Source organism: Scyliorhinus torazame, chromosome 14 (genome assembly GCF_047496885.1).
Source record: "Scyliorhinus torazame isolate Kashiwa2021f chromosome 14, sScyTor2.1, whole genome shotgun sequence".
Taxonomy (NCBI): domain Eukaryota; kingdom Metazoa; phylum Chordata; class Chondrichthyes; order Carcharhiniformes; family Scyliorhinidae; genus Scyliorhinus; species Scyliorhinus torazame.
In genome coordinates this window covers 211,598,456-211,626,265 of record NC_092720.1, presented here as the reverse complement: position 1 = coordinate 211,626,265, position 27,810 = coordinate 211,598,456, and the positions used below count along the sequence as shown (strand labels likewise).

At 54.5% G+C, this 27,810-nt stretch overlaps 1 protein-coding gene across 1 annotated transcript in view; it reads right to left on the bottom strand.

The window, feature by feature from the left end:
* Positions 1 to 27,810, bottom strand: part of LOC140390448 (butyrophilin subfamily 2 member A1-like) — a 95,842-nt gene that overhangs the window by 26,641 nt on the left and 41,391 nt on the right. The window contains 2 exon segments of the mRNA XM_072475595.1: positions 16,892 to 16,918; positions 18,392 to 18,418. Of these exon segments, the coding sequence (XP_072331696.1) occupies positions 16,892 to 16,918; positions 18,392 to 18,418 (54 nt within the window).

The window sequence follows — 27,810 nt, the reverse complement described above, 5'->3', positions numbered from 1 at the left end:
GATAGCTCCACATATTCAGTGGCAGGGACAGCATTGTGAAACCCATATTCCTCACAACCCGTAATATCCAACACCCTCCACTCCCCGCAGGAAGGGGGAATACCAGGAGCTCGCTGGAATCACAGAGTAACAACCTGCTACAAACTCTCGGATTCCATCTGACATCATCGTACCTGCAGCTAACCCAATCCCAAAGCCTCAGGACCTTGGTAACAGTCTGTGACCATCTGTCAGAGCAGAAAATGTAAAATGATCCCTCATCTTCAGAACCAGAAGACGCAGGACAGGTACAGCAGGGGGTTAGATACAGAGTAAACTCCCTCTACACTGTCCCCATCAAACACTCCCAGGACAGGTACAGCACGGGGTTAGATACAGAGTAAAGCTTCCTCTACACTGTCCCCATCAAACACTACCAGGACAGATACAGCACAGGGTTAGATACAGAGTAAAGCTCCCTCTACACTGTCCCCATCAAACACTCCCAGGACAGGTACAGCATGGGGTTAGATACAGAGTAAATCTCCCTCTACACTGGCCCCATCAAACACTCCCAGGCCAGGTACAGCACAGGGTTAAACACAGAGTAAAGCTCCCTCTACACTGTCCCCATCAAACACTACCAGGACAGATACAGCACAGGGTTAGATACAGAGTAAAGCTCCCTCTACACTGTCCCCATCAAACACTCCCAGGACAGGTACAGCATGGGGTTAGATACTGAGTAAAGCTCCCTCTACACTGTCCCCATCAAACACTCCCAGGACAGGTACAGCACAGGGTTAGATACAGAGTAAAGCTCCCTCTACACTGTCTCATCAAACACTCTCAGGACAGGTACAGCAGGGGGTTAGATACAGAGTAAAGCTCCCTCTGCACTGTCCCATCCAACACTCCCAGGACTGGTACAGCACGGTGTTAGATACAGAGTAAAGCTCCCTCTACACTGTCCCCATCAACCACTCTCAGGACAGGTGCAGCACGGGTTTAGATACAAAGTAGAGCTCCGTCTACACTGTCCCCATCAAACACTCCCAGGACAGGTACAGCACGGGGCTAGATACAGAGTAAAGCTCCCTCTACACTGTCCCCATCAAACACTCCCAGGACAGGTACAGCACGGGGTTAGATACAGAGTAAAGCTCCCTCTACAGTGGCCCCATCAAACACTCCCAGGACAGATACAGCACAGGGTTAGATACAGAGTAAAGCTCCCTCTACAGTGGCCCCATCAAACACTGCCAGGACAGGTACAGCACGGGGTGAGATACAGAGTAAAGCTCCCTCTACACTGTCCCCATCAAACTCTCCCAGGACAGGTACAGCAGGGGGTTAAATACAGAGTAACGCTCTCTCTACACTGTACCCATCAAACACTCCCAGGACAGGTACAGCACGGGGTTAGATACAGAGTAAAGCTCCCTCTAGACTGCCCCCATCAAACACTCCCAGGACAGATACTGCACGGGGTTAGATACAGAGTAAAACTCCCTCTACACTGTCCCCATCAAACACTCCCAGGACAGGTACAGCAGGGGGTTAGATACAGAGTAAAGCTCCCTCAACACTGTCCCCATCAAACACTCCCAGGACAGGTACAGCAGGGGTTAATACTGAGTAAAGCTCCCTCAACACTGTCCCCATCAAACACTCCCAGGACAGATACAGCACGGTGTTAGATACAGAGCCAAGCTCCCTCTACACTGTCCCCATCAAACTCTCCCAGGACAGGTACAGCACGCGGTTAGATACAGAGTAAAGCTCCCTCTACAGTGGCCCCATCAAACACTCCCAGGACAGATACAGCACAGGGTTAGATACAGAGGAAAGCTCCCTCTACAGTGGCCCCATCAAACACTGCCAGGACAGGTACAGCACGGGGTTAGATACAGAGTAAAGCTCCCTCTACTCTGTCCCCATCAAACTCTCCCAGGACAGGTACAGCAGGGGGTTAAATACAGAGTAACGCTCTCCCTACACTGTACCCATCAAACACTCCCAGGAAAGGTACAGCACGGGGTTAGATACAGACTAAAGCTCCCTCAACACTGTCCCCATCAAACACTCCCAGGACAGATACAGCACAGGGTTAGATACAGAGTAAAGCTACCTCTGCACTGTCCCCATCAAACACTCCCAGGACAGGTACAGCATGGGGTTAGATACAGAGTAAAGTTCCCTCTACACTGTCCCATCAAACACTCCCAGGACAGGTACAGCACGGGGCTAGATACAGAGTAAAGCTCCCTCTACACTGTGCCCATCAAACACTCCCAGGACAGGTACAGCACGGGGTTAGATACAGAGTAAAGCTCCCTCTGCACTGTCCCCATCAAACACTACCAGGACAGGTGCAGCACGGGGTTAAATACAGAGTGAAGCTCCCTCTACACTGTCCCCATGAAACACTCCCAGGACAGGTACAGAACGGGGTTAGATACAGAATAAAGCTCCCTCTACACTGTCCCCATCAAACACTCTCAGGACAGGTACAGCAGGGGGTTAGATACAGAGTAAAGCTCCCTCTACACTGTCCCCATCAAACACTCCCAGGACAGGTACAGCACAGGGTTAGATACAGAGTAAAGCTCCCTCTACACTGTCCCATCAAACACTCTCAGGACAGGTACAACAGGGGGTTAGATACAGAGTAAAGCTCCCTCTGCACTGTCCCATCCAACACTCCCAGGACTGGTACAGCACGGTGTTAGATACAGAGTAAAGCTCCCTCTACACTGTCCCCATCAACCACTCTCAGGACAGGTGCAGCACGGGTTTAGATACAAAGTAGAGCTCCGTCTACACTGTCCCCATCAAACACTCCCAGGACAGGTACAGCACGGGGCTAGATACAGAGTAAAGCTCCCTCTACACTGTCCCCATCAAACACTCCCAGGACAGGTACAGCACGGGGTTAGATACAGAGTAAAGCTCCCTCTAGACTGCCCCCATCAAACACTCCCAGGACAGATACTGCACGGGGTTAAATACAGAGTAAAACTCCCTCTACACTGTCCCCATCAAACACTCCCAGGACAGGTACAGCAGGGGGTTAGATACAGAGTAAAGCTCGCTCAACACTGTCCCCATCAAACACTCCCAGGACAGGTACAGCAGGGGTTAATACTGAGTAAAGCTCCCTCAACACTGTCCCCATCAAACACTCCCAGGACAGATACAGCACGGTGTCAGATACAGAGCCAAGCTCCCTCTACACTGTCCGCATCAAACTCTCCCAGGACAGGTACAGCACGGGGTTAGATACAGAGTAAAGCTCCCTCTAAACAGTCCAATCAAACACTCCCAGGACAGGTACAGCACAGGGTTAGATACAGAGTAAAACTCCCTCTACACTGTCCCCATCAAACACTCCCAGGACAGGTACAGCAGGGGGTTAGATACAGAGTAAAGCTCCCTCAACACTGTCCCCATCAAACACTCCCAGGACAGGTACAGCAGGGGTTAATACTGAGTAAAGCTCCCTCAACACTGTCCCCATCAAACACTCCCAGGACAGATACAGCACGGTGTTAGATACAGAGCCAAGCTCCCTCTACACTGTCCCCATCAAACTCTCCCAGGACAGGTACAGCACGCGGTTAGATACAGAGTAAAGCTCCCTCTACAGTGGCCCCATCAAACACTCCCAGGACAGATACAGCACAGGGTTAGATACAGAGTAAAGCTCCCTCTACAGTGGCCCCATCAAACACTGCCAGGACAGGTACAGCACGGGGTTAGATACAGAGTAACGCTCTCTCTACACTGTACCCATCAAACACTCCCAGGAAAGGTACAGCACGGGGTTAGATACAGACTAAAGCTCCCTCAACACTGTCCCCATCAAACACTCCCAGGACAGATACAGCACAGGGTTAGATACAGAGTAAAGTTCCCTCTACACTGTCCCATCAAACACTCCCAGGACAGGTACAGCACGGGGCTAGATACAGAGTAAAGTTCCCTCTACACTGTCCCATCAAACACTCCCAGGACAGGTACAGCACGGGGCTAGATACAGAGTAAAGCTCCCTCTACACTGTGCCCATCAAACACTCCCAGGACAGGTACAGCACGGGGTTAGATACAGAGTAAAGCTCCCTCTGCACTGTCCCCATCAAACACTACCAGGACAGGTGCAGCACGGGGTTAAATACAGAGTGAAGCTCCCTCTACACTGTCCCCATGAAACACTCCCAGGACAGGTACAGCACGGGGTTAGATACAGAATAAAGCTCCCTCTACACTGTCCCCATCAAACACTCTCAGGACAGGTACAGCAGGGGGTTAGATACAGAGTAAAGCTCCCTCTACACTGTCCCCATCAAACACTCCCAGGACAGGTACAGCACAGGGTTAGATACAGAGTAAAGCTCCCTCTACACTGTCCCATCAAACACTCTCAGGACAGGTACAGCAGGGGGTTAGATACAGAGTAAAGCTCCCTCTGCACTGTTCCATCCAACACTCCCAGGACTGGTACAGCACGGTGTTAGATACAGAGTAAAGCTCCCTCTACACTGTCCCCATCAACCACTCTCAGGACAGGTGCAGCACGGGTTTAGATACAAAGTAGAGCTCCGTCTACACTGTCCCCATCAAACACTCCCAGGACAGGTACAGCACGGGGCTAGATACAGAGTAAAGCTCCCTCTACACTGTCCCCATCAAACACTCCCAGGACAGGTACAGTACGGGGTTAGATACAGAGTAAAGCTCCCTCTAGACTGCCCCCATCAAACACTCCCAGGACAGATACTGCACGGGGTTAAATACAGAGTAAAACTCCCTCTACACTGTCCCCATCAAACACTCCCAGGACAGGTACAGCAGGGGGTTAGATACAGAGTAAAGCTCGCTCAACACTGTCCCCATCAAACACTCCCAGGACAGGTACAGCAGGGGTTAATACTGAGTAAAGCTCCCTCAACACTGTCCCCATCAAACACTCCCTGGACAGATACAGCACGGTGTTAGATACAGAGCAAAGCTCCCTCTACACTGTCCCCATCAAACACTCCCAGGACAGGTACAGCACGGGGTTAGATACAGAGTATACAGGGGCAGCACGGTAGCATGGTGGTTAGCACAAATGCTTCACAGCTCCAGGGTCCCAGGTTCGATTCCGGCTTGGGTCACTGTCTGTGCGGAGTCTGCACATCCTCCCCGTGTGTGCGTGGGTTTCCTCCGGGTGCTCCGGTTTCCTCCCACAGTCCAAAGATGTGCGGGTTAGGTGGATTGGCCATGCTAAATTGCCCATAGTGTCCAAAATTGCCCTTAGTGTCCAAAATTGCCCTTAGTGTTGGGAGGGGTTACTGGGTTATGGGAATAGGTGGAGGTGTTGACCTTGGGTAGGGTGCTCTTTCCAAGAGCCGGTGCAGACTCGATGGGCCGAATGGCCTCCTTCTGCACTGTAAATTCTATGATATCTATGATAAACAGTCCAATCAAACACTCCCAGGACAGGTACAGCACAGGGTTAGATACAGAGTAAAGCTCCCTCTACAGTGGCCCCATCAAACACTCCCTGGACAGATACAGCACGGTGTTAGATACAGAGCAAAGCTCCCTCTACACTGTCCCCATCAAACACTCCCAGGACAGGTACAGCACGGGGTTAGATACAGAGTAAAGCTCCCTCTAAACAGTCCCATCAAACACTCTCAGGACAGGTACAGCACGGGGTTAGATACAGAGTAAAGCTCCCTCCACACTGTCCCCATCAAACACTCCCTGGACAGTTACAGCACGGTGTTAGATACAGAGCAAAGCTCCCTCTAAACAGTCCAATCAAACACTCCCAGGACAGGTACAGCACAAGGTTAGATACAGAGTAAAGCTCCCTCTACAGTGGCCCCATCAAACACTCCCAGGACAGATACAGCACAGGGTTAGATACAGAGTAAAGCTCCCTCTACAGTGGCCCCATCAAACACTGCCAGGACAGGTACAGCACGGGGTTAGATACAGAGTAAAGCTCCCTCTACACTGTCCCCATCAAACACTCCCAGGACAGGTACAGCACGGGGTTAGATACAGAGTAAAGCTCCCTCTACACTGTCCCCATCAAACTCTCCCAGGACAGGTACAGCAGGGGGCTAGATACAGAGTAAAGCTCCCTCTACACTGTCCCCATCAAACACTCCCAGGACAGGTACAGCACGGGGTTAGATACAGAGTAAAGCTCCCTCTGGACTGCCCCCATCAAACACTCCCAGGACAGATACTGCACGGGGTTAGATACAGAGTAAAACTCCCTCTACACTGTCCCCATCAAACACTCCCAGGACAGGTACAGCAGGGGGTTAGATACAGAGTAAAGCTCCCTCAACACTGTCCCCATCAAACACTCCCAGGACAGGTACAGCACGGTGTTAGATATAGAGCCAAGCTCCCTCTACACTGTCCCCATCAAACTCTCCCAGTACAGGTACAGCACGCGGTTAGATACAGAGTAAAGCTCCCTCTACACTGTCCCCATCAAACACTCCCAGGACAGGTACAGCACGGGGTTAGATACAGAGTAAAGCTCCCTCTACACTGTCCCCATCAAATACTCCCAGGACAGATACAGCACGGTGTTAGATACAGAGCCAAGCTCCCTCTACACTGTCCCCATCAAACTCTCCCAGGACAGGTACAGCACGCGGTTAGATACAGAGTAAAGCTCCCTCTAAACAGTCCCATCAAACACTCTCAGGACAGGTACAGCACGGGGTTAGATACAGAGTAAAGCTCCCTCCACACTGTCCCCATCAAACACTCCCTGGACAGATACAGCACGGTGTTAGATACAGAGCAAAGCTCCCTCTACACTGTCCCCATCAAACACTCCCAGGACAGGTACAGCACGGGGTTAGATACAGAATAAAGCTCCCTCTACACTGTCCCCATCAAACACTCTCAGGACAGGTACAGCAGGGGGTTAGATACAGAGTAAAGCTCCCTCTACACTGTCCCCATCAAACACTCCCAGGACAGGTACAGCACAGGGTTAGATACAGAGTAAAGCTCCCTCTACACTGTCCCATCAAACACTCTCAGGACAGGTACAGCAGGGGGTTAGATACAGAGTAAAGCTCCCTGTGCACTGTCCCATCCAACACTCCCAGGACTGGTACAGCACGGTGTTAGATACAGAGTAAAGCTCCCTCTACACTGTCCCCATCAACCACTCTCAGGACAGGTGCAGCACGGGTTTAGATACAAAGTAGAGCTCCGTCTACACTGTCCCCATCAAACACTCCCAGGACAGGTACAGCACGGGGCTAGATACAGAGTAAAGCTCCCTCTACACTGTCCCCATCAAACACTCCCAGGACAGGTACAGCACGGGGTTAGATACAGAGTAAAGCTCCCTCTAGACTGCCCCCATCAAACACTCCCAGGACAGATACTGCACGGGGTTAAATACAGAGTAAAACTCCCTCTACACTGTCCCCATCAAACACTCCCAGGACAGGTACAGCAGGGGGTTAGATACAGAGTAAAGCTCGCTCAACACTGTCCCCATCAAACACTCCCAGGACAGGTACAGCAGGGGTTAATACTGAGTAAAGCTCCCTCAACACTGTCCCCATCAAACACTCCCAGGACAGATACAGCACGGTGTCAGATACAGAGCCAAGCTCCCTCTACACTGTCCGCATCAAACTCTCCCAGGACAGGTACAGCACGGGGTTAGATACAGAGTAAAGCTCCCTCTAAACAGTCCAATCAAACACTCCCAGGACAGGTACAGCACAGGGTTAGATACAGAGTAAAACTCCCTCTACACTGTCTCCATCAAACACTCCCAGGACAGGTACAGCAGGGGGTTAGATACAGAGTAAAGCTCCCTCAACACTGTCCCCATCAAACACTCCCAGGACAGGTACAGCAGGGGTTAATACTGAGTAAAGCTCCCTCAACACTGTCCCCATCAAACACTCCCAGGACAGATACAGCACGGTGTTAGATACAGAGCCAAGCTCCCTCTACACTGTCCCCATCAAACTCTCCCAGGACAGGTACAGCACGCGGTTAGATACAGAGTAAAGCTCCCTCTACAGTGGCCCCATCAAACACTCCCAGGACAGATACAGCACAGGGTTAGATACAGAGTAAAGCTCCCTCTACAGTGGCCCCATCAAACACTGCCAGGACAGGTACAGCACGGGGTTAGATACAGAGTAAAGCTCCCTCTACTCTGTCCCCATCAAACTCTCCCAGGACAGGTACAGCAGGGGGTTAAATACAGAGTAACGCTCTCTCTACACTGTACCCATCAAACACTCCCAGGAAAGGTACAGCACGGGGTTAGATACAGACTAAAGCTCCCTCAACACTGTCCCCATCAAACACTCCCAGGACAGATACAGCACAGGGTTAGATACAGAGTAAAGTTCCCTCTACACTGTCCCATCAAACACTCCCAGGACAGGTACAGCACGGGGCTAGATACAGAGTAAAGTTCCCTCTACACTGTCCCATCAAACACTCCCAGGACAGGTACAGCACGGGGCTAGATACAGAGTAAAGCTCCCTCTACACTGTGCCCATCAAACACTCCCAGGACAGGTACAGCACGGGGTTAGATACAGAGTAAAGCTCCCTCTGCACTGTCCCCATCAAACACTACCAGGACAGGTGCAGCACGGGGTTAAATACAGAGTGAAGCTCCCTCTACACTGTCCCCATGAAACACTCCCAGGACAGGTACAGCACGGGGTTAGATACAGAATAAAGCTCCCTCTACACTGTCCCCATCAAACACTCTCAGGACAGGTACAGCAGGGGGTTAGATACAGAGTAAAGCTCCCTCTACACTGTCCCCATCAAACACTCCCAGGACAGGTACAGCACAGGGTTAGATACAGAGTAAAGCTCCCTCTACACTGTCCCATCAAACACTCTCAGGACAGGTACAGCAGGGGGTTAGATACAGAGTAAAGCTCCCTCTGCACTGTTCCATCCAACACTCCCAGGACTGGTACAGCACGGTGTTAGATACAGAGTAAAGCTCCCTCTACACTGTCCCCATCAACCACTCTCAGGACAGGTGCAGCACGGGTTTAGATACAAAGTAGAGCTCCGTCTACACTGTCCCCATCAAACACTCCCAGGACAGGTACAGCACGGGGCTAGATACAGAGTAAAGCTCCCTCTACACTGTCCCCATCAAACACTCCCAGGACAGGTACAGCACGGGGTTAGATACAGAGTAAAGCTCCCTCTAGACTGCCCCCATCAAACACTCCCAGGACAGATACTGCACGGGGTTAAATACAGAGTAAAACTCCCTCTACACTGTCCCCATCAAACACTCCCAGGACAGGTACAGCAGGGGGTTAGATACAGAGTAAAGCTCGCTCAACACTGTCCCCATCAAACACTCCCAGGACAGGTACAGCAGGGGTTAATACTGAGTAAAGCTCCCTCAACACTGTCCCCATCAAACACTCCCAGGACAGATACAGCACGGTGTCAGATACAGAGCCAAGCTCCCTCTACACTGTCCGCATCAAACTCTCCCAGGACAGGTACAGCACGGGGTTAGATACAGAGTAAAGCTCCCTCTAAACAGTCCAATCAAACACTCCCAGGACAGGTACAGCACAGGGTTAGATACAGAGTAAAGCTCCCTCTACAGTGGCCCCATCAAACACTCCCTGGACAGATACAGCACGGTGTTAGATACAGAGCAAAGCTCCCTCTACACTGTCCCCATCAAACACTCCCAGGACAGGTACAGCACGGGGTTAGATACAGAGTAAAGCTCCCTCTAAACAGTCCCATCAAACACTCTCAGGACAGGTACAGCACGGGGTTAGATACAGAGTAAAGCTCCCTCCACACTGTCCCCATCAAACACTCCCTGGACAGATACAGCACGGTGTTAGATACAGAGCAAAGCTCCCTCTAAACAGTCCAATCAAACACTCCCAGGACAGGTACAGCACAAGGTTAGATACAGAGTAAAGCTCCCTCTACAGTGGCCCCATCAAACACTCCCAGGACAGATACAGCACAGGGTTAGATACAGAGTAAAGCTCCCTCTACAGTGGCCCCATCAAACACTGCCAGGACAGGTACAGCACGGGGTTAGATACAGAGTAAAGCTCCCTCTACACTGTCCCCATCAAACACTCCCAGGACAGGTACAGCACGGGGTTAGATACAGAGTAAAGCTCCCTCTACACTGTCCCCATCAAACTCTCCCAGGACAGGTACAGCAGGGGGCTAGATACAGAGTAAAGCTCCCTCTACACTGTCCCCATCAAACACTCCCAGGACAGGTACAGCACGGGGTTAGATACAGAGTAAAGCTCCCTCTAGACTGCCCCCATCAAACACTCCCAGGACAGATACTGCACGGGGTTAGATACAGAGTAAAACTCCCTCTACACTGTCCCCATCAAACACTCCCAGGACAGGTACAGCAGGGGGTTAGATACAGAGTAAAGCTCCCTCAACACTGTCCCCATCAAACACTCCCAGGACAGGTACAGCACGGTGTTAGATACAGAGCCAAGCTCCCTCTACACTGTCCCCATCAAACTCTCCCAGTACAGGTACAGCACGCGGTTAGATACAGAGTAAAGCTCCCTCTACACTGTCCCCATCAAACACTCCCAGGACAGGTACAGCACGGGGTTAGATACAGAGTAAAGCTCCCTCTACACTGTCCCCATCAAATACTCCCAGGACAGATACAGCACGGTGTTAGATACAGAGCCAAGCTCCCTCTACACTGTCCCCATCAAACTCTCCCAGGACAGGTACAGCACGCGGTTAGATACAGAGTAAAGCTCCCTCTAAACAGTCCCATCAAACACTCTCAGGACAGGTACAGCACGGGGTTAGATACAGAGTAAAGCTCCCTCCACACTGTCCCCATCAAACACTCCCTGGACAGATACAGCACGGTGTTAGATACAGAGCAAAGCTCCCTCTACACTGTCCCCATCAAACACTCCCAGGACAGGTACAGCACGGGGTTAGATACAGAGTAAAGCTCCCTCTAAACAATCCAATCAAACACTCCCAGGATAGGTACAGCACAGGGTTAGATACAGAGTAAAGCTCCCTCTACAGTGGCCCCATCAAACACTCCCAGGACAGGTACAGCAGGGGGCTAGATACAGAGTAAAGCTCCCTCTCCACTGTCCCCATCAAACACTCCCAGGACAGGTACAGCACGGGGTTAGATACAGAGTAAAGCTCCCTCTAGACTGCCCCCATCAAACACTCCCAGGACAGATACTGCACGGGGTTAGATACAGAGTAAAACTCCCTCTACATTGTCCCCATCAAACACTCCCAGGACAGGTACAGCAGGGGGTTAGATACAGAGTAAAGCTCCCTCAACACTGTCCCCATCAAACACTCCCAGGACAGGTACAGCAGGGGTTAATACTGAGTAAAGCTCCCTCAACACTGTCCCCATCAAACACTCCCAGGACAGATACAGCACGGTGTTAGATACAGAGCCAAGCTCCCTCTACACTGTCCCCATCAAACTCTCCCAGGACAGGTACAGCACGCGGTTAGATACAGTGTAAAGCTCCCTCTAAACAGTCCCATCAAACACTCCCTGGACAGATACAGCACGGTGTTAGATACAGAGCAAAGCTCCCTCTACACTGTCCCCATCAAACACTCCCAGGACAGGTACAGCACGGGGTTAGATACAGAGTAAAGCTCCCTCTACACTGTCCCCATCAAACTCTCCCAGGACAGGTACAGCAGGGGGTTAAATACAGAGTAACGCTCTCTCTACACTGTACCCATCAAACACTCCCAGGAAAGGTGCAGCACGGGGTTAGATACAGACTAAAGCTCCCTCAACACTGTCCCCATCAAACACTCCCAGGACAGATACAGCACAGGGTTAGATACAGAGTAAAGCTACCTCTGCACTGTCCCCATCAAACACTCCCAGGACAGGTACAGCATGGGGTTAGATACAGAGTAAAGCTCCCTCTACACTGTCCCATCAAACACTCCCAGGACAGGTACAGCACGGGGCTAGATACAGAGTAAAGCTCCCTCCACACTGTCCCCATCAAACACTCCCTGGACAGATACAGCACGGTGTTAGATACAGAGCAAAGCTCCCTCTAAACAGTCCAATCAAACACTCCCAGGACAGGTACAGCACAAGGTTAGATACAGAGTAAAGCTCCCTCTACAGTGGCCCCATCAAACACTCCCAGGACAGATACAGCACAGGGTTAGATACAGAGTAAAGCTCCCTCTACAGTGGCCCCATCAAACACTGCCAGGACAGGTACAGCACGGGGTTAGATACAGAGTAAAGCTCCCTCTACACTGTCCCCATCAAACACTCCCAGGACAGGTACAGCACGGGGTTAGATACAGAGTAAAGCTCCCTCTACACTGTCCCCATCAAACTCTCCCAGGACAGGTACAGCAGGGGGCTAGATACAGAGTAAAGCTCCCTCTACACTGTCCCCATCAAACACTCCCAGGACAGGTACAGCACGGGGTTAGATACAGAGTAAAGCTCCCTCTAGACTGCCCCCATCAAACACTCCCAGGACAGATACTGCACGGGGTTAGATACAGAGTAAAACTCCCTCTACACTGTCCCCATCAAACACTCCCAGGACAGGTACAGCAGGGGGTTAGATACAGAGTAAAGCTCCCTCAACACTGTCCCCATCAAACACTCCCAGGACAGGTACAGCACGGTGTTAGATACAGAGCCAAGCTCCCTCTACACTGTCCCCATCAAACTCTCCCAGTACAGGTACAGCACGCGGTTAGATACAGAGTAAAGCTCCCTCTACACTGTCCCCATCAAACACTCCCAGGACAGGTACAGCACGGGGTTAGATACAGAGTAAAGCTCCCTCTACACTGTCCCCATCAAATACTCCCAGGACAGATACAGCACGGTGTTAGATACAGAGCCAAGCTCCCTCTACACTGTCCCCATCAAACTCTCCCAGGACAGGTACAGCACGCGGTTAGATACAGAGTAAAGCTCCCTCTAAACAGTCCCATCAAACACTCTCAGGACAGGTACAGCACGGGGTTAGATACAGAGTAAAGCTCCCTCCACACTGTCCCCATCAAACACTCCCTGGACAGATACAGCACGGTGTTAGATACAGAGCAAAGCTCCCTCTACACTGTCCCCATCAAACACTCCCAGGACAGGTACAGCACGGGGTTAGATACAGAGTAAAGCTCCCTCTAAACAGTCCAATCAAACACTCCCAGGATAGGTACAGCACAGGGTTAGATACAGAGTAAAGCTCCCTCTACAGTGGCCCCATCAAACACTCCCAGGACAGGTACAGCAGGGGGTTAGATACAGAGTAAAACTCCCTCTACATTGTCCCCATCAAACACTCCCAGGACAGGTACAGCAGGGGGTTAGATACAGAGTAAAGCTCCCTCAACACTGTCCCCATCAAACACTCCCAGGACAGGTACAGCAGGGGTTAATACTGAGTAAAGCTCCCTCAACACTGTCCCCATCAAACACTCCCAGGACAGATACAGCACGGTGTTAGATACAGAGCCAAGCTCCCTCTACACTGTCCCCATCAAACTCTCCCAGGACAGGTACAGCACGCGGTTAGATACAGTGTAAAGCTCCCTCTAAACAGTCCCATCAAACACTCCCTGGACAGATACAGCACGGTGTTAGATACAGAGCAAAGCTCCCTCTACACTGTCCCCATCAAACACTCCCAGGACAGGTACAGCACGGGGTTAGATACAGAGTAAAGCTCCCTCTACACTGTCCCCATCAAACTCTCCCAGGACAGGTACAGCAGGCGGTTAAATACAGAGTAACGCTCTCTCTACACTGTACCCATCAAACACTCCCAGGAAAGGTGCAGCACGGGGTTAGATACAGACTAAAGCTCCCTCAACACTGTCCCCATCAAACACTCCCAGGACAGATACAGCACAGGGTTAGATACAGAGTAAAGCTACCTCTGCACTGTCCCCATCAAACACTCCCAGGACAGGTACAGCATGGGGTTAGATACAGAGTAAAGCTCCCTCTACACTGTCCCATCAAACACTCCCAGGACAGGTACAGCACGGGGCTAGATACAGAGTAAAGCTCCCTCTACACTGTCCCATCAAACACTCTCAGGACAGGTACAGCAGGGGGTTAGATACAGAGTAAAGCTACCTCTGCACTGTCCCATCCAACACTCCCAGGACTGGTACAGCACGGTGTTAGATACAGAGTAAAGCTCCCTAATCACTACCCCATCAACCACTCTCAGGACAGGTGCAGCACGGGTTTAGATACAAAGTAGAGCTCCGTCTACACTGTCCCCATCAAACACTCCCAGGACAGGTACAGCACGGGGCTAGATACAGAGTTAAGCTCCCTCTACACTGTCCCCATCAAACACTCCCAGGACAGGTACAGCACGGGGTTAGATACAGAGTAAAGCTCCCTCTAGACTGCCCCCATCAAACACTCCCAGGACAGATACTGCACGGGGTTAGATACAGAGTAAAACTCCCTCTACACTGTCCCCATCAAACACTCCCAGGACAGGTACAGCAGGGGGTTAGATACAGAGTAAAGCTCCCTCAACACTGTCCCCATCAAACACTCCCAGGACAGGTACAGCACGCGGTTAGATACAGAGTAAAGCTCCCTCCACACTGTCCCCATCAAACACTCCCTGGACTGATACAGCACGGTGTTAGATACAGAGCAAAGCTCCCTCTACACTGTCCCCATCAAACACTCCCAGGACAGGTACAGCACGGGGTTAGATACAGAGTAAAGCTCCCTCTAAACATTCCAATCAAACACTCCCAGGACAGGTACAGCACAGGGTTAGATACAGAGTAAAGCTCCCTCTACAGTGGCCCCATTAAACACTCCCAGGACAGATACAGCACAGGGTTAGATACAGAGTAAAGCTCCCTCTACAGTGGCCCCATCAAACACTGCCAGGACAGGTACAGCACGGGGTTAGATACAGAGTAAAGCTCCCTCTACACTGTCCCCATCAAACTCTCCCAGGACAGGTACAGCAGGGGGTTAAATACAGAGTAACGCTCTCTCTACACTGTCCCCATCAAACACTCCCAGGAAAGGTACAGCACGGGGTTAGATACAGACTAAAGCTCCCTCAACACTGTCCCCATCAAACACTCCCTGGACAGATACAGCACGGTGTTATATACAGAGTAAAGCTCCCTCTACACTGTCCCATCAAACACTCCCAGGACAGGTACAGCACGGGGCTAGATACAGAGTAAAGCTCCCTCTACACTGTGCCCATCAAACACTCCCAGGACAGGTACAGCACGGGGTTAGATACAGAGTAAAGCTCCCTCTGCACTGTCCCCATCAAACACTACCAGGACAGGTGCAGCACGGGGTTAGATACAGGGTAAAGCTCCCTCTACACTGTCCCCATCAAACACTCCCAGGACAGATACAGCACGGGGTTAGATACAGAGTAAAGCTCCCTCTGAACTGTCCCATCAAACACTCCCAGGACTGGTACAGCACGGTGTTAGATACAGAGTAAAGCTCCCTCTAAACAGTCCCTTCAAAAGCTCCCAGGACAGGTACAGCACGGGGTTAGATACAGAGTAAAGCTCCCTCAACACTGTCCCCATCAAACACTCCCAGGACAGGTACAGCACGGGGTTAGATACAGAGTAAAGCTCCCTCTACACTGTCCCCATCAAACACTACCAGGACAGGTGCAGCACGGGGTTCGATACAGAGTAAAGCTCCCTCTGCACTGTCCCATCAAACACTCCCAGGACTGGTACAGCACGGTTTTAGATACAGAGTAAAGCTCCCTCTACACTGTTCCCATCAACCACTCTCAGTACAGCTACAGCACGGGGTTAGATACAGAGTAAAGCTCCCTCTACACTGTCCCCATCAAACACTCCCAGGACAGGGACAGCACGGGGTTAGATACAGAGTAAAGCTCCCTCTACACTGTCCCCATCAAACACTCTCAGGACAGGTACAGCACGGGGTTAGATACAGAGTAAAGCTCCCTCTACACTGTCCCCATCAAACACTCCGAGGACAGGTACAGCACGGGGTTAGATACAGAGTAAAGCTCCCTCTACACTGTCCCCATCAAACACTCCCAGGACAGGTACAGCACGGGTTTAGATACAGAGTAAAGCTCCCTCTACACTGTCCCCATCCAGCACTCCCAGGACAGGTGCTGCACGTGGTTAGATACAGAGTAAAGCTCCCTCTAAACAGTCACTTCAAAAGCTCCCAGGACAGGTACAGCACGGGGTTAGATACAGAGTAAAGCTCCCTCAACACTGTCCCCATCAAACACTCTCAGGACAGGTACAGCACGGGGTTAGATACAGAGTAAAGCTCCCTCTAAACTGTCCCCATCAAACACTCCCAGGACAGGTACAGCACGGGGTTAGGGTAGAGCACAGGGTTAGGGTAAAGCTCCCTCTACACTGTCCCCATCAAACACTAAAGAAGGAATATTCCCATAAACAATAAAACCAGCAGCCCAACAGTCCCAGAAACAAACCCAGGACTATCCACTCAATTTGCCTTTTTTAATTACTTCCACAGGATGTGGACATCACTGGTTAGGCCAACATTTATTGCCCATCCCCGAACTGCCCTTCACAAGGTGGTAGTGAGTTGTCTTAAAGCGCTGCCGTCCCTGAGGTGTAGGTACATTCACTGTGCTGTTAGGGATGGCGTTCCAGGATTTTGACCATGTGGGAGTGAAGAAACGCCGATATGTTTCCAAGTCAGGGTGGTGGGTTCCCAGGTATCTGCTGCTTTGGCCTTCTCCATTGCAGTGGTTGTGGGTCTCATAATTATTGAACACACAACGTTAATTAATAAACCAATGTCAAACTGGGGGTTTCAGGATTAATCCCTTACCAAACTCCATCTGAAGTGCCTCACATTCTGAAGAGAAAAACAAAAGAGAGAAAATTGTCAGAGGGACACCAGGCAACTTCAAACAAAAGTATTAATTATACCAGAAAATAAACTGAGGATCTGAAAGTTGTCAGTCTACCAGAGAACTGTGTTTAAACAGAATCCTACTTCATCAACGTGAAAGGATTTCCTCTTAGTAATTGTTACGCTCATGGGCCTTATGTGGCGTTGCTCATTTGTCAGATAATACACTATGTTTGCATTATGCAACAACTTTTATAACAATACACCCTTAATGTACAAAGTCCCACAGGTGCATTATAAAACAACACCAAGCCACATAAGGAAGTATTAGGTTAGTTGACCAAATGCAAAGAGATTGGCATCAAGGAATGTGTTAAATGGGGAAGGTGGAGTCAGAGAGCTGGAGGGGTTTTCGGAGCGGATTCCAGAGCTTGGAACACAAACAACGGCCACCAATGATGGAGCGATTGAAATCAGGGATGTTCAAGAGGCCGGAAGGAGAGGAACATGGATCTCTTGGAGGACTGGGTGGAGGAGATTAGAGACGGGAGGAAACATGGGTGGAGCGGTTTGAAAACGAGCTTGAGAGTTTTGAAGCTGGGAAATTGCTTGACCAGCTTGGTCAGTGAGCGCAGGGGTGATTGGGGAAGGGACCCCGCTGTGGGTGAAGGCTCAGCCGGCACAGTTTCAGAATGGCCTCGGGTTTACAGAGGGCGGAATGTGGGAGCTGCAGGAGAGAGTCGGAATAATTGAAACACAATGCATTACCAGGAATGTATTATTCCAGTACTGTGGGCTCAATTTGAGAGTACAACGTCAAGGGGTGAAAAATATTCAGAAAAAGCAGAAAGAGACACGGGTTCCAATATTGCTTTGGCCGATTGCTGAGTGTAGAATCGTGGACAGCAGAGATTGATTCAAAAATCTCTCGCCTCTCGGAGATGTGCAGTTTCCCCCCCCCCCCAGTGGCTGGAGGAGAGGGATGGGGTCGCAGAGGCATGTTGCCATGGAGATTATTTGCCATATGCAATGCCTGAGGAAATAACCCAGGCAATTCACTTTATTACAGTAAGTGCTTTCCATTTTGATGGCCTGCTTTATGTGGTGCAGCCCAGGATAGCTGTTGAGATCTGGTCATTAAGTGATAGGGAAAGTGCTTTATATATTGGGTTAAAACACTTAAATATTCTAATCTGAATGATCACACTTTTTTGCTGAACTCTTTTTTTAATAGAAATTTACAATACCCAATTATTTTTTCCAATTAAGAGGTAATTTAGCGTGGCCAATCCACCTACCCTGAAGAGCTTTGGGTTGTGGGGGCGAGACCCACGGAGACACGGGGAGGATGTGCAAACTCCACACGTACAGTGACCCAGGGCCGGGATTTAACCTGGAACCTCGGCGCTGTGTGACACCAGTGCTAACCACTGTGCCACCGTCCGCCCTTGAATAGGCTGCGTTCTCAGAACTCACCGGATTTCCCAACATGCTCAGCTTTCTCTGAAACAAAAAATAAACAGCAAGTGTGAAACAGGCCTGTCATTGGCCAGTAAGTCGCTTGTTCTGCACCTGGAATACCAGGTGACAGTCAGCCCCCTACCCCCACACAGCCAGCGTGACTCGATACCAGCTCCCTACCCCCACACATCCAGCACTGCTCAATACCAGCCCCCTACCCCCACACAGCCAGCACTGCTCAATACTAGCCCCCTACCCCCCCCTCACATAGCCAGCACTGCTCAATACCAGCCCCCTATCCCCACACACAGCCAGCACTGCTCAATACCAGCCCCCTACCCCCACACACAGCCAGCACTGCTCAATACCAGCCCCCTACCCCCACACAGCCAGCACTGCTCAATACCAGCCCCCTACCCCCACACACAGCCAGCACTGCTCAATACCAGCCCCCTACCCCCACACAGCCAGCACTGCTCAATACCAGCCCCCTATCCCCACACACAGCCAGCACTGCTCAATACCAGCCCCCTACCCCCACACACACAGCCAGCACTGCTCAATACCAGCACCCTACCCCCACACACAGCCAGCACTGCTCAATACCAGCCCCCTACCCCCACACAGCCAGCACTGCTCAATACCAGCCCCCTATCCCCACACACAGCCAGCACTGCTCAATACCAGCCCCCTACCCCCACACACACAGCCAGCACTGCTCAATACCAGCACCCTACCCCCACACACAGCCAGCACTGCTCAATACCAGCCCCCTACCCCCACACAGCCAGCACTGCTCAATACCAGCCCCCTACCCCCACACACAGCCAGCACTGCTCAATACCAGCCCCCTACCCCCACACAGCCAGCACTGCTCAATACCAGCCCCCTATCCCCACACACAGCCAGCACTGCTCAATACCAGCCCCCTATCCCCACACACACAGCCAGCACTGCTCAATACCAGCCCCCTATCCCCACACACAGCCAGCACTGCTCAATACCAGCCCCCTACCCCCACACAGCCAGCACTGCTCAATACCAGCCCCCTATCCCCACACACAGCCAGCACTGCTCAATACCAGCCCCCTACCCCCACACAGCCAGCGTGACTCGATACCAGCTCCCTACCTCCACACATCCAGCACTGCTCAATACCAGCCCCCTACCCCCACACAGCCAGCACTGCTCAATACCAGCCCCCTACCCCCACACACAGCCAGCACTGCTCAATACCAGCCCCCTACCCCCACACAGCCAGCACTGCTCAATACCAGACCCCTACCCCCACACACAGCCAGCACTGCTCAATACCAGCCCCCTATCCCCACACACAGCCAGCACTCCTCAATACCAGCCCCGTACCCCCACACACAGCCAGCGTGACTCGATACCAGCCCCCGACCTCCGCACATCCAGCACTGCTCAATACCAGCCCCTACTTCCACACACAGCCAGCACTGCTCAATACCAGCCCCCTACCCCCACACAGCCAGCACTCCTCAATACCAGCCCCCTATCCCCACACACAGCCAGCACTGCTCAATACCAGCCCCCTACCCCACACAGCCAGCACTGCTCAATACCAGCCCCCTACCCACACACACACACAGCCAGCACTGCTCAATACCAGCCCCATACCCCCACACACAGCCAGCACTGCTCAATACCAGCCCCCTACCCCCACACAGCCAGCACTGCTCAATAACATCCCCCTACCCCCACACAGCCAGCACTGCTCAATACCAGCCCCCTACCCCCACACACAGCCAGCACTGCTCAATACCAGCCCCCTACCCCCACACAGCCAGCACCGCTCAATACCAGCCCCCTACCCCCACACACAGCCAGCACTGCTCAATACCAGCCCCCTACCCCCACACAGCCAGCACTGCTCAATACCAGCCCCCTACCCCCACACAGCCAGCACTGCTCAATACCAGCCCCCTACCCCCACACACAGCCAGCACTGCTCAATACCAGCCCCCTACCCACACACAGCCAGCACCGCTCAATACCAGCCCCCTCCCCCCACACACAGCCAGCCCCCTACCCCCACACAGCCAGCACTGCTCAATACCAGCCCCCTACCCCCACACACAGCCAGCACCGCTCAATACCAGCCCCCTACCCCCACACACAGCCAGCACTGCTCAATACCAGCCCCCTATCCCCACACACAGCCAGCACCGCTCAATACCAGCCCCCTACCCCCACACAGCCAGCACTGCTCAATACCAGCCCCCTATCCCCACACACAGCCAGCACCGCTCAATACCAGCCCCCTACCCCCACACACAGCCAGCACCGCTCAATACCAGCCCCCTACCCCCACACACAGCCAGCACTGCTCAATACCAGCCCCCTATCCCCACACACAGCCAGCACCGCTCAATACCAGCCTCCTACCCCCACACAGCCAGCACTGCTCAATACCAGCCCCCTATCCCCACACACAGCCAGCACCGCTCAATACCAGCCCCCTACCCCCACACACAGCCAGCACTGCTCAATACCAGCCCCCTACTCCCACACACAGCCAGCACTGCTCAATACCAGCCCCCTACCCACACACAGCCAGCACCGCTCAATACCAGCCCCTTACCCCCACACACAGCCAGCACTGCTCAATACCAGCCCCCTATCCCCACACAGCCAGCACTGCTCAATACCAGCCCCCGACCCCCACACACAGCCAGCACCGCTCAATACCAGCCCCCTACCCCAACACACAGCCAGCACCGCTCAATACCAGCCCCCTACCCCCACACACAGCCAGCACTGCTCAATACCAGCCCACTACCCATACACACAGCCAGCACTGCTCAATACCAGACCCCTACCCACACACACACAGCCAGCACTGCTCAATACCAGCCCCCTACCCCCACACACAGCCAGCACTGCTCGATACCAGCCCCCTACCCACACACACAGCCAGCACTGCTCAATACCAGCCCCCTACCCCCACACACACAGCCAGCACTGCTTAATACCAGCCCCCTACCCCCACACACAGCCAGCACTGCTCAATACCAGCCCCCTACCCCCACACAGCCAGCACTGCTCAATAACATCCCCCTACCCCCACACAGCCAGCACTGCTCAATACCAGCCCCCTACCCCCACACACAGCCAGCACTGCTCAATACCAGCCCCCTACCCCCACACAGCCAGCACTGCTCAATACCAGCCCCCTACCCCCACACAGCCAGCACTGCTCAATACCAGCCCCCTACCCCCACACAGCCAGCACTGCTCAATACCAGCCCCCTACCCCCACACACAGCCAGCACTGCTCAATACCAGCCCCCTACCCACACACAGCCAGCACCGCTCAATACCAGCCCCCTCCCCCCACACACAGCCAGCCCCCTACCCCCACACAGCCAGCACTGCTCAATACCAGCCCCCTACCCACACACAGCCAGCACTGCTCAATACCAGCCCCCTACCCCCACACACAGCCAGCACTGCTCAATACCAGCCCCCTACCCACACACAGCCAGCACCGCTCAATACCAGCCCCTTACCCCCACACACAGCCAGCACTGCTCAATACCAGCCCCCTAACCCCACACACAGCCAGCACTGCTCAATACCAGCCCCCTACCCCCACACACACAGCCAGCACTGCTCAATACCAGCCCCCTACCCCCACACACACAGCCAGCACCGCTCAATACCAGCCCCCTACCCCCACACACAGCCAGCACTGCTCAATACCAGCCCACTACCCATACACACAGCCAGCACTGCTCAATACCAGACCCCTACCCCCACACACACAGCCAGCACTGCTCAATACCAGCCCCCTACCCCCACACACAGCCAGCACTGCTCAATACCAGCCCCCTACCCCCACACACAGCCAGCACTGCTCAATAGCAGCCCCCTACCCCCACACACACAGCCAGCACTGCTCAATACCAGCCCCCTACCCACACACACAGCCAGCACTGCTCAATACCAGCCCCCTACCCCCACACACAGCCAGCACTGCTCAATACCAGCCCCCTACCCCCACACACAGCCAGCACTGCTCAATACCAGCCCCCTACCCCCACACACAGCCAGCACCGCTCAATACCAGCTCCCTACCCACACACAGCCAGCACTGCTCGATACCAGCCCCCTACCCACACACACAGCCAGCACTGCTCAATACCAGCCCCCTACCCCCACACAGCCAGCACTGCTCAGTACCAGCACCCTACCCCCACACAGCCAGCACTGCTCAATACCAGCCCCCTACCCCCACACACAGCCAGCACTGCTCAATACCAGCCCCCTACCCCCACACACACAGCCAGCACTGCTTAATAGCAGCCCCCTACCCCCACACAGCCAGCACTGCTCAATACCAGCCCCCTACCCCCACACAGCCAGCACTGCTCAATACCAGCCCCCTACCCCCCCCACAGCCAGCACTGCTCAATACCAGCCCCCTACCCCCACACAGCCAGCACTGCTCAATACCAGCCCCCTACCCCCACACAGCCAGCACTGCTCAATACCAGCCCCCTACCCCCACACAGCCAGCACTGCTCAATACCAGCCCCCTACCCCCACACACAGCCAGCACTGCTCAATACCAGCCCCTTACCCCCACACACACAGCCAGCACTGCTCAATACCAGCCCCCTACCCACACACACACACAGCCAGCACTGTCCAATACCAGCCCCCTACCCCCACACAGCCAGCACTCCTCAATACCAGCCCCCTACCCCCACACACACACAGCCAGCACTGCTCAATACCAACCCCCTACCCCCACACACAGCCAGCACTCCTCAATACCAGCCCCCTACCCCCACACACACAGCCAGCACTGCTCAATACCAGCCCCCTACCCCCACACACAGCCAGCACTGCTCAATACCAGCCCCCTACCCCCACACACAGCCAGCACTCCTCAATACCAGCCCCCTACCCCCACACAGCCAGCACTGCTCAATAACATCCCCCTACCCCCACACAGCCAGCACTGCTCAATACCAGCCCCCTACCCCCACACACAGCCAGCACTGCTCAATACCAGCCCCCTACCCCCACACAGCCAGCACTGCTCAATACCAGCCCCCTGCCCCCACACAGCCAGCACTGCTCAATACCAGCCCCCTACCCCCACACAGCCAGCACTGCTCAATACCAGCCCCCTACCCCCACACACAGCCAGCACTGCTCAATACCAGCCCCCTACCCACACACAGCCAGCACCGCTCAATACCAGCCCCCTCCCCCCACACACAGCCAGCCCCCTACCCCCACACAGCCAGCACTGCTCAATACCAGCCCCCTACCCACACACAGCCAGCACTGCTCAATACCAGCCCCCTACCCCCACACACAGCCAGCACTGCTCAATACCAGCCCCCTACCCACACACAGCCAGCACCGCTCAATACCAGCCCCTTACCCCCACACACAGCCAGCACTGCTCAATACCAGCCCCCTAACCCCACACACAGCCAGCACTGCTCAATACCAGCCCCCTACCCCCACACACACAGCCAGCACTGCTCAATACCAGCCCCCTACCCCCACACACACAGCCAGCACCGCTCAATACCAGCCCCCTACCCCCACACACAGCCAGCACTGCTCAATACCAGCCCACTACCCATACACACAGCCAGCACTGCTCAATACCAGACCCCTACCCCCACACACACAGCCAGCACTGCTCAATACCAGCCCCCTACCCCCACACACAGCCAGCAATGCTCAATACCAGCCCCCTACCCCCACACACAGCCAGCACTGCTCAATAGCAGCCCCCTACCCCCACACACACAGCCAGCACTGCTCAATACCAGCCCCCTACCCACACACACAGCCAGCACTGCTCAATACCAGCCCCCTACCCCCACACACAGCCAGCACTGCTCAATACCAGCCCCCTACCCCCACACACAGCCAGCACTGCTCAATACCAGCCCCCTACCCCCACACACAGCCAGCACCGCTCAATACCAGCTCCCTACCCACACACAGCCAGCACTGCTCGATACCAGCCCCCTACCCACACACACAGCCAGCACTGCTCAATACCAGCCCCCTACCCCCACACAGCCAGCACTGCTCAGTACCAGCACCCTACCCCCACACAGCCAGCACTGCTCAATACCAGCCCCCTACCCCCACACACAGCCAGCACTGCTCAATACCAGCCCCCTACCCCCACACACACAGCCAGCACTGCTTAATAGCAGCCCCCTACCCCCACACAGCCAGCACTGCTCAATACCAGCCCCCTACCCCCACACAGCCAGCACTGCTCAATACCAGCCCCCTACCCCCCCCACAGCCAGCACTGCTCAATACCAGCCCCCTACCCCCACACAGCCAGCACTGCTCAATACCAGCCCCCTACCCCCACACAGCCAGCACTGCTCAATACCAGCCCCCTACCCCCACACAGCCAGCACTGCTCAATACCAGCCCCCTACCCCCACACACAGCCAGCACTGCTCAATACCAGCCCCTTACCCCCACACACACAGCCAGCACTGCTCAATACCAGCCCCCTACCCAAACACACACACAGCCAGCACTGTCCAATACCAGCCCCCTACCCCCACACAGCCAGCACTCCTCAATACCAGCCCCCTACCCCCACACACACACAGCCAGCACTGCTCAATACCAGCCCCCTACCCCCACACACAGCCAGCACTCCTCAATACCAGCCCCCTACCCCCACACACACAGCCAGCACTGCTCAATACCAGCCCCCTACCCCCACACACAGCCAGCACTGCTCAATACCAGCCCCCTACCCCCACACACAGCCAGCACTCCTCAATACCAGCCCCCTACCCCCACACACACAGCCAGCACTGCTCAATACCAGCCCCCTACCCCCACACACAGCCAGCACTGCTCAATACCAGCCCCCTACCCCCACACACACAGCCAGCACTGCTTAATAGCAGCCCCCTACCCCCACACAGCCAGCACAGCTCAATAGCAGCCCCCTACCCCCACACAGCCAGCACTGCTCAATACCAGCCCCCTACCCCCCCCCCCCCACAGCCAGCACTGCTCAATACCAGCCCCCTACCCCCACACAGCCAGCACTGCTCAATGCCAGCCCCCTACCCCCACACAGCCAGCACTGCTCAATACCAGCCCCCTACCCCCACACAGCCAGCACTGCTCAATACCAGCCCCCTACCCCCACACACAGCCAGCACTGCTCAATACCAGCCCCTTACCCCCACACACACAGCCAGCACTGCTCAATACCAGCCCCCTACCCACACACACACACAGCCAGCACTGTCCAATACCAGCCCCCTACCCCCACACAGCCAGCACTCCTCAATACCAGCCCCCTACCCCCACACACACACAGCCAGCACTGCTCAATACCAGCCCCCTACCCCCACACACAGCCAGCACTCCTCAATACCAGCCCCCTACCCCCACACACAGCCAGCACCGCTCAATACCAGCTCCCTACCCACACACAGCCAGCACTGCTCGATACCAGCCCCCTACCCACACACACAGCCAGCACTGCTCAATACCAGCCCCCTACCCCCACACAGCCAGCACTGCTCAATACCAGCCCCCTACCCCCACACACACAGCCAGCACTGCTTAATAGCAGCCCCCTACCCCCACACAGCCAGCACTGCTCAATACCAGCCCCCTACCCCCACACAGCCAGCACTGCTCAATACCAGCCCCCTACCCCCCCCACAGCCAGCACTGCTCAATACCAGCCCCCTACCCCCACACAGCCAGCACTGCTCAATACCAGCCCCCTACCCCCACACAGCCAGCACTGCTCAATACCAGCCCCCTACCCCCACACAGCCAGCACTGCTCAATACCAGCCCCCTACCCCCACACACAGCCAGCACTGCTCAATACCAGCCCCTTACCCCCACACACACAGCCAGCACTGCTCAATACCAGCCCCCTACCCACACACACACACAGCCAGCACTGTCCAATACCAGCCCCCTACCCCCACACAGCCAGCACTCCTCAATACCAGCCCCCTACCCCCACACAGCCAGCACTCCTCAATCCCAGCCCCCTACCCACACACACACACACAGCCAGCACTGTCCAATACCAGCCCCCTACCCCCACACAGCCAGCACTGCTCAATACCAGCCCCCTACCCCCACACACACAGCCAGCACTGCTTAATAGCAGCCCCCTACCCCCACACAGCCAGCACTGCTCAATACCAGCCCCCTACCCCCACACAGCCAGCACTGCTCAATACCAGCCCCCTACCCCCCCCCCCCACAGCCAGCACTGCTCAATACCAGCCCCCTACCCCCACACAGCCAGCACTGCTCAATACCAGCCCCCTACCCCCACACAGCCAGCACTGCTCAATACCAGCCCCCTACCCCCACACAGCCAGCACTGCTCAATACCAGCCCCCTACCCCCACACAGCCAGCACTGCTCAATACCAGCCCCCTACCCCCACACACAGCCAGCACTGCTCAATACCAGCCCCTTACCCCCACACACACAGCCAGCACTGCTCAATACCAGCCCCCTACCCACACACACACAGCCAGCACTGTCCAATACCAGCCCCCTACCCCCACACAGCCAGCACTCCTCAATACCAGCCCCCTACCCCCACACAGCCAGCACTGCTCAATACCAGCCCCCTACCCCCACACACACAGCCAGCACTGCTCAATACCAGCCCCCTACCCCCACACAGCCAGCACTGCTCAATACCAGCCCCCTACCCCCACACACAGCCAGCGTGACTCGATACCAGCCCCCTACCCCCACACACAGCCAGCGTGACTCGATACCAGCCCCCTACCCCCACACAGCCAGCACTGCTCAATACCAGCCCCCTACCCCCACACAGCCAGCACTGCTCAATACCAGCCCCCTACCCCCACACACAGCCAGCACTGTTCAATGCCTGCCCCCTACCCCCCCCCCCACACAGCCAGCACTGCTCAATACCAGCCCCCTACCCCCCACACACCGCCAGCACTGCTCAATACCAGCCCCCTACCCCCACACACAGCCAGCACTGCTCAATACCAGCCCCCTACCCCCCACACACCGCCAGCACTGCTCAATACCAGCCCCCTACCCCCACACACAGTCAGCACTGCTCAATGCCAGCCCCCTACCCCCCCCCCCCCCACAGCCAGCACTGCTCAATATCAGCCCCCTACCCCCACACACACAGCCAGCACTGCTCAATACCAGCCCCCTACCCCCACACACAGCCAGCACTGCTCAATACCAGCCCCCTACCCCCCACACAGCCAGCACTGCTCAATACCAGCCCCCTATCCCCACACACACAGCCAGCACTGCCCAATACCAGCCCCCTACCCCCACACACAGCCAGCACTGCTCAATACCAGCCCCCTACCCACACACACAGCCAGCACTGCTCAATACCAGCCCCTACCCCCACAC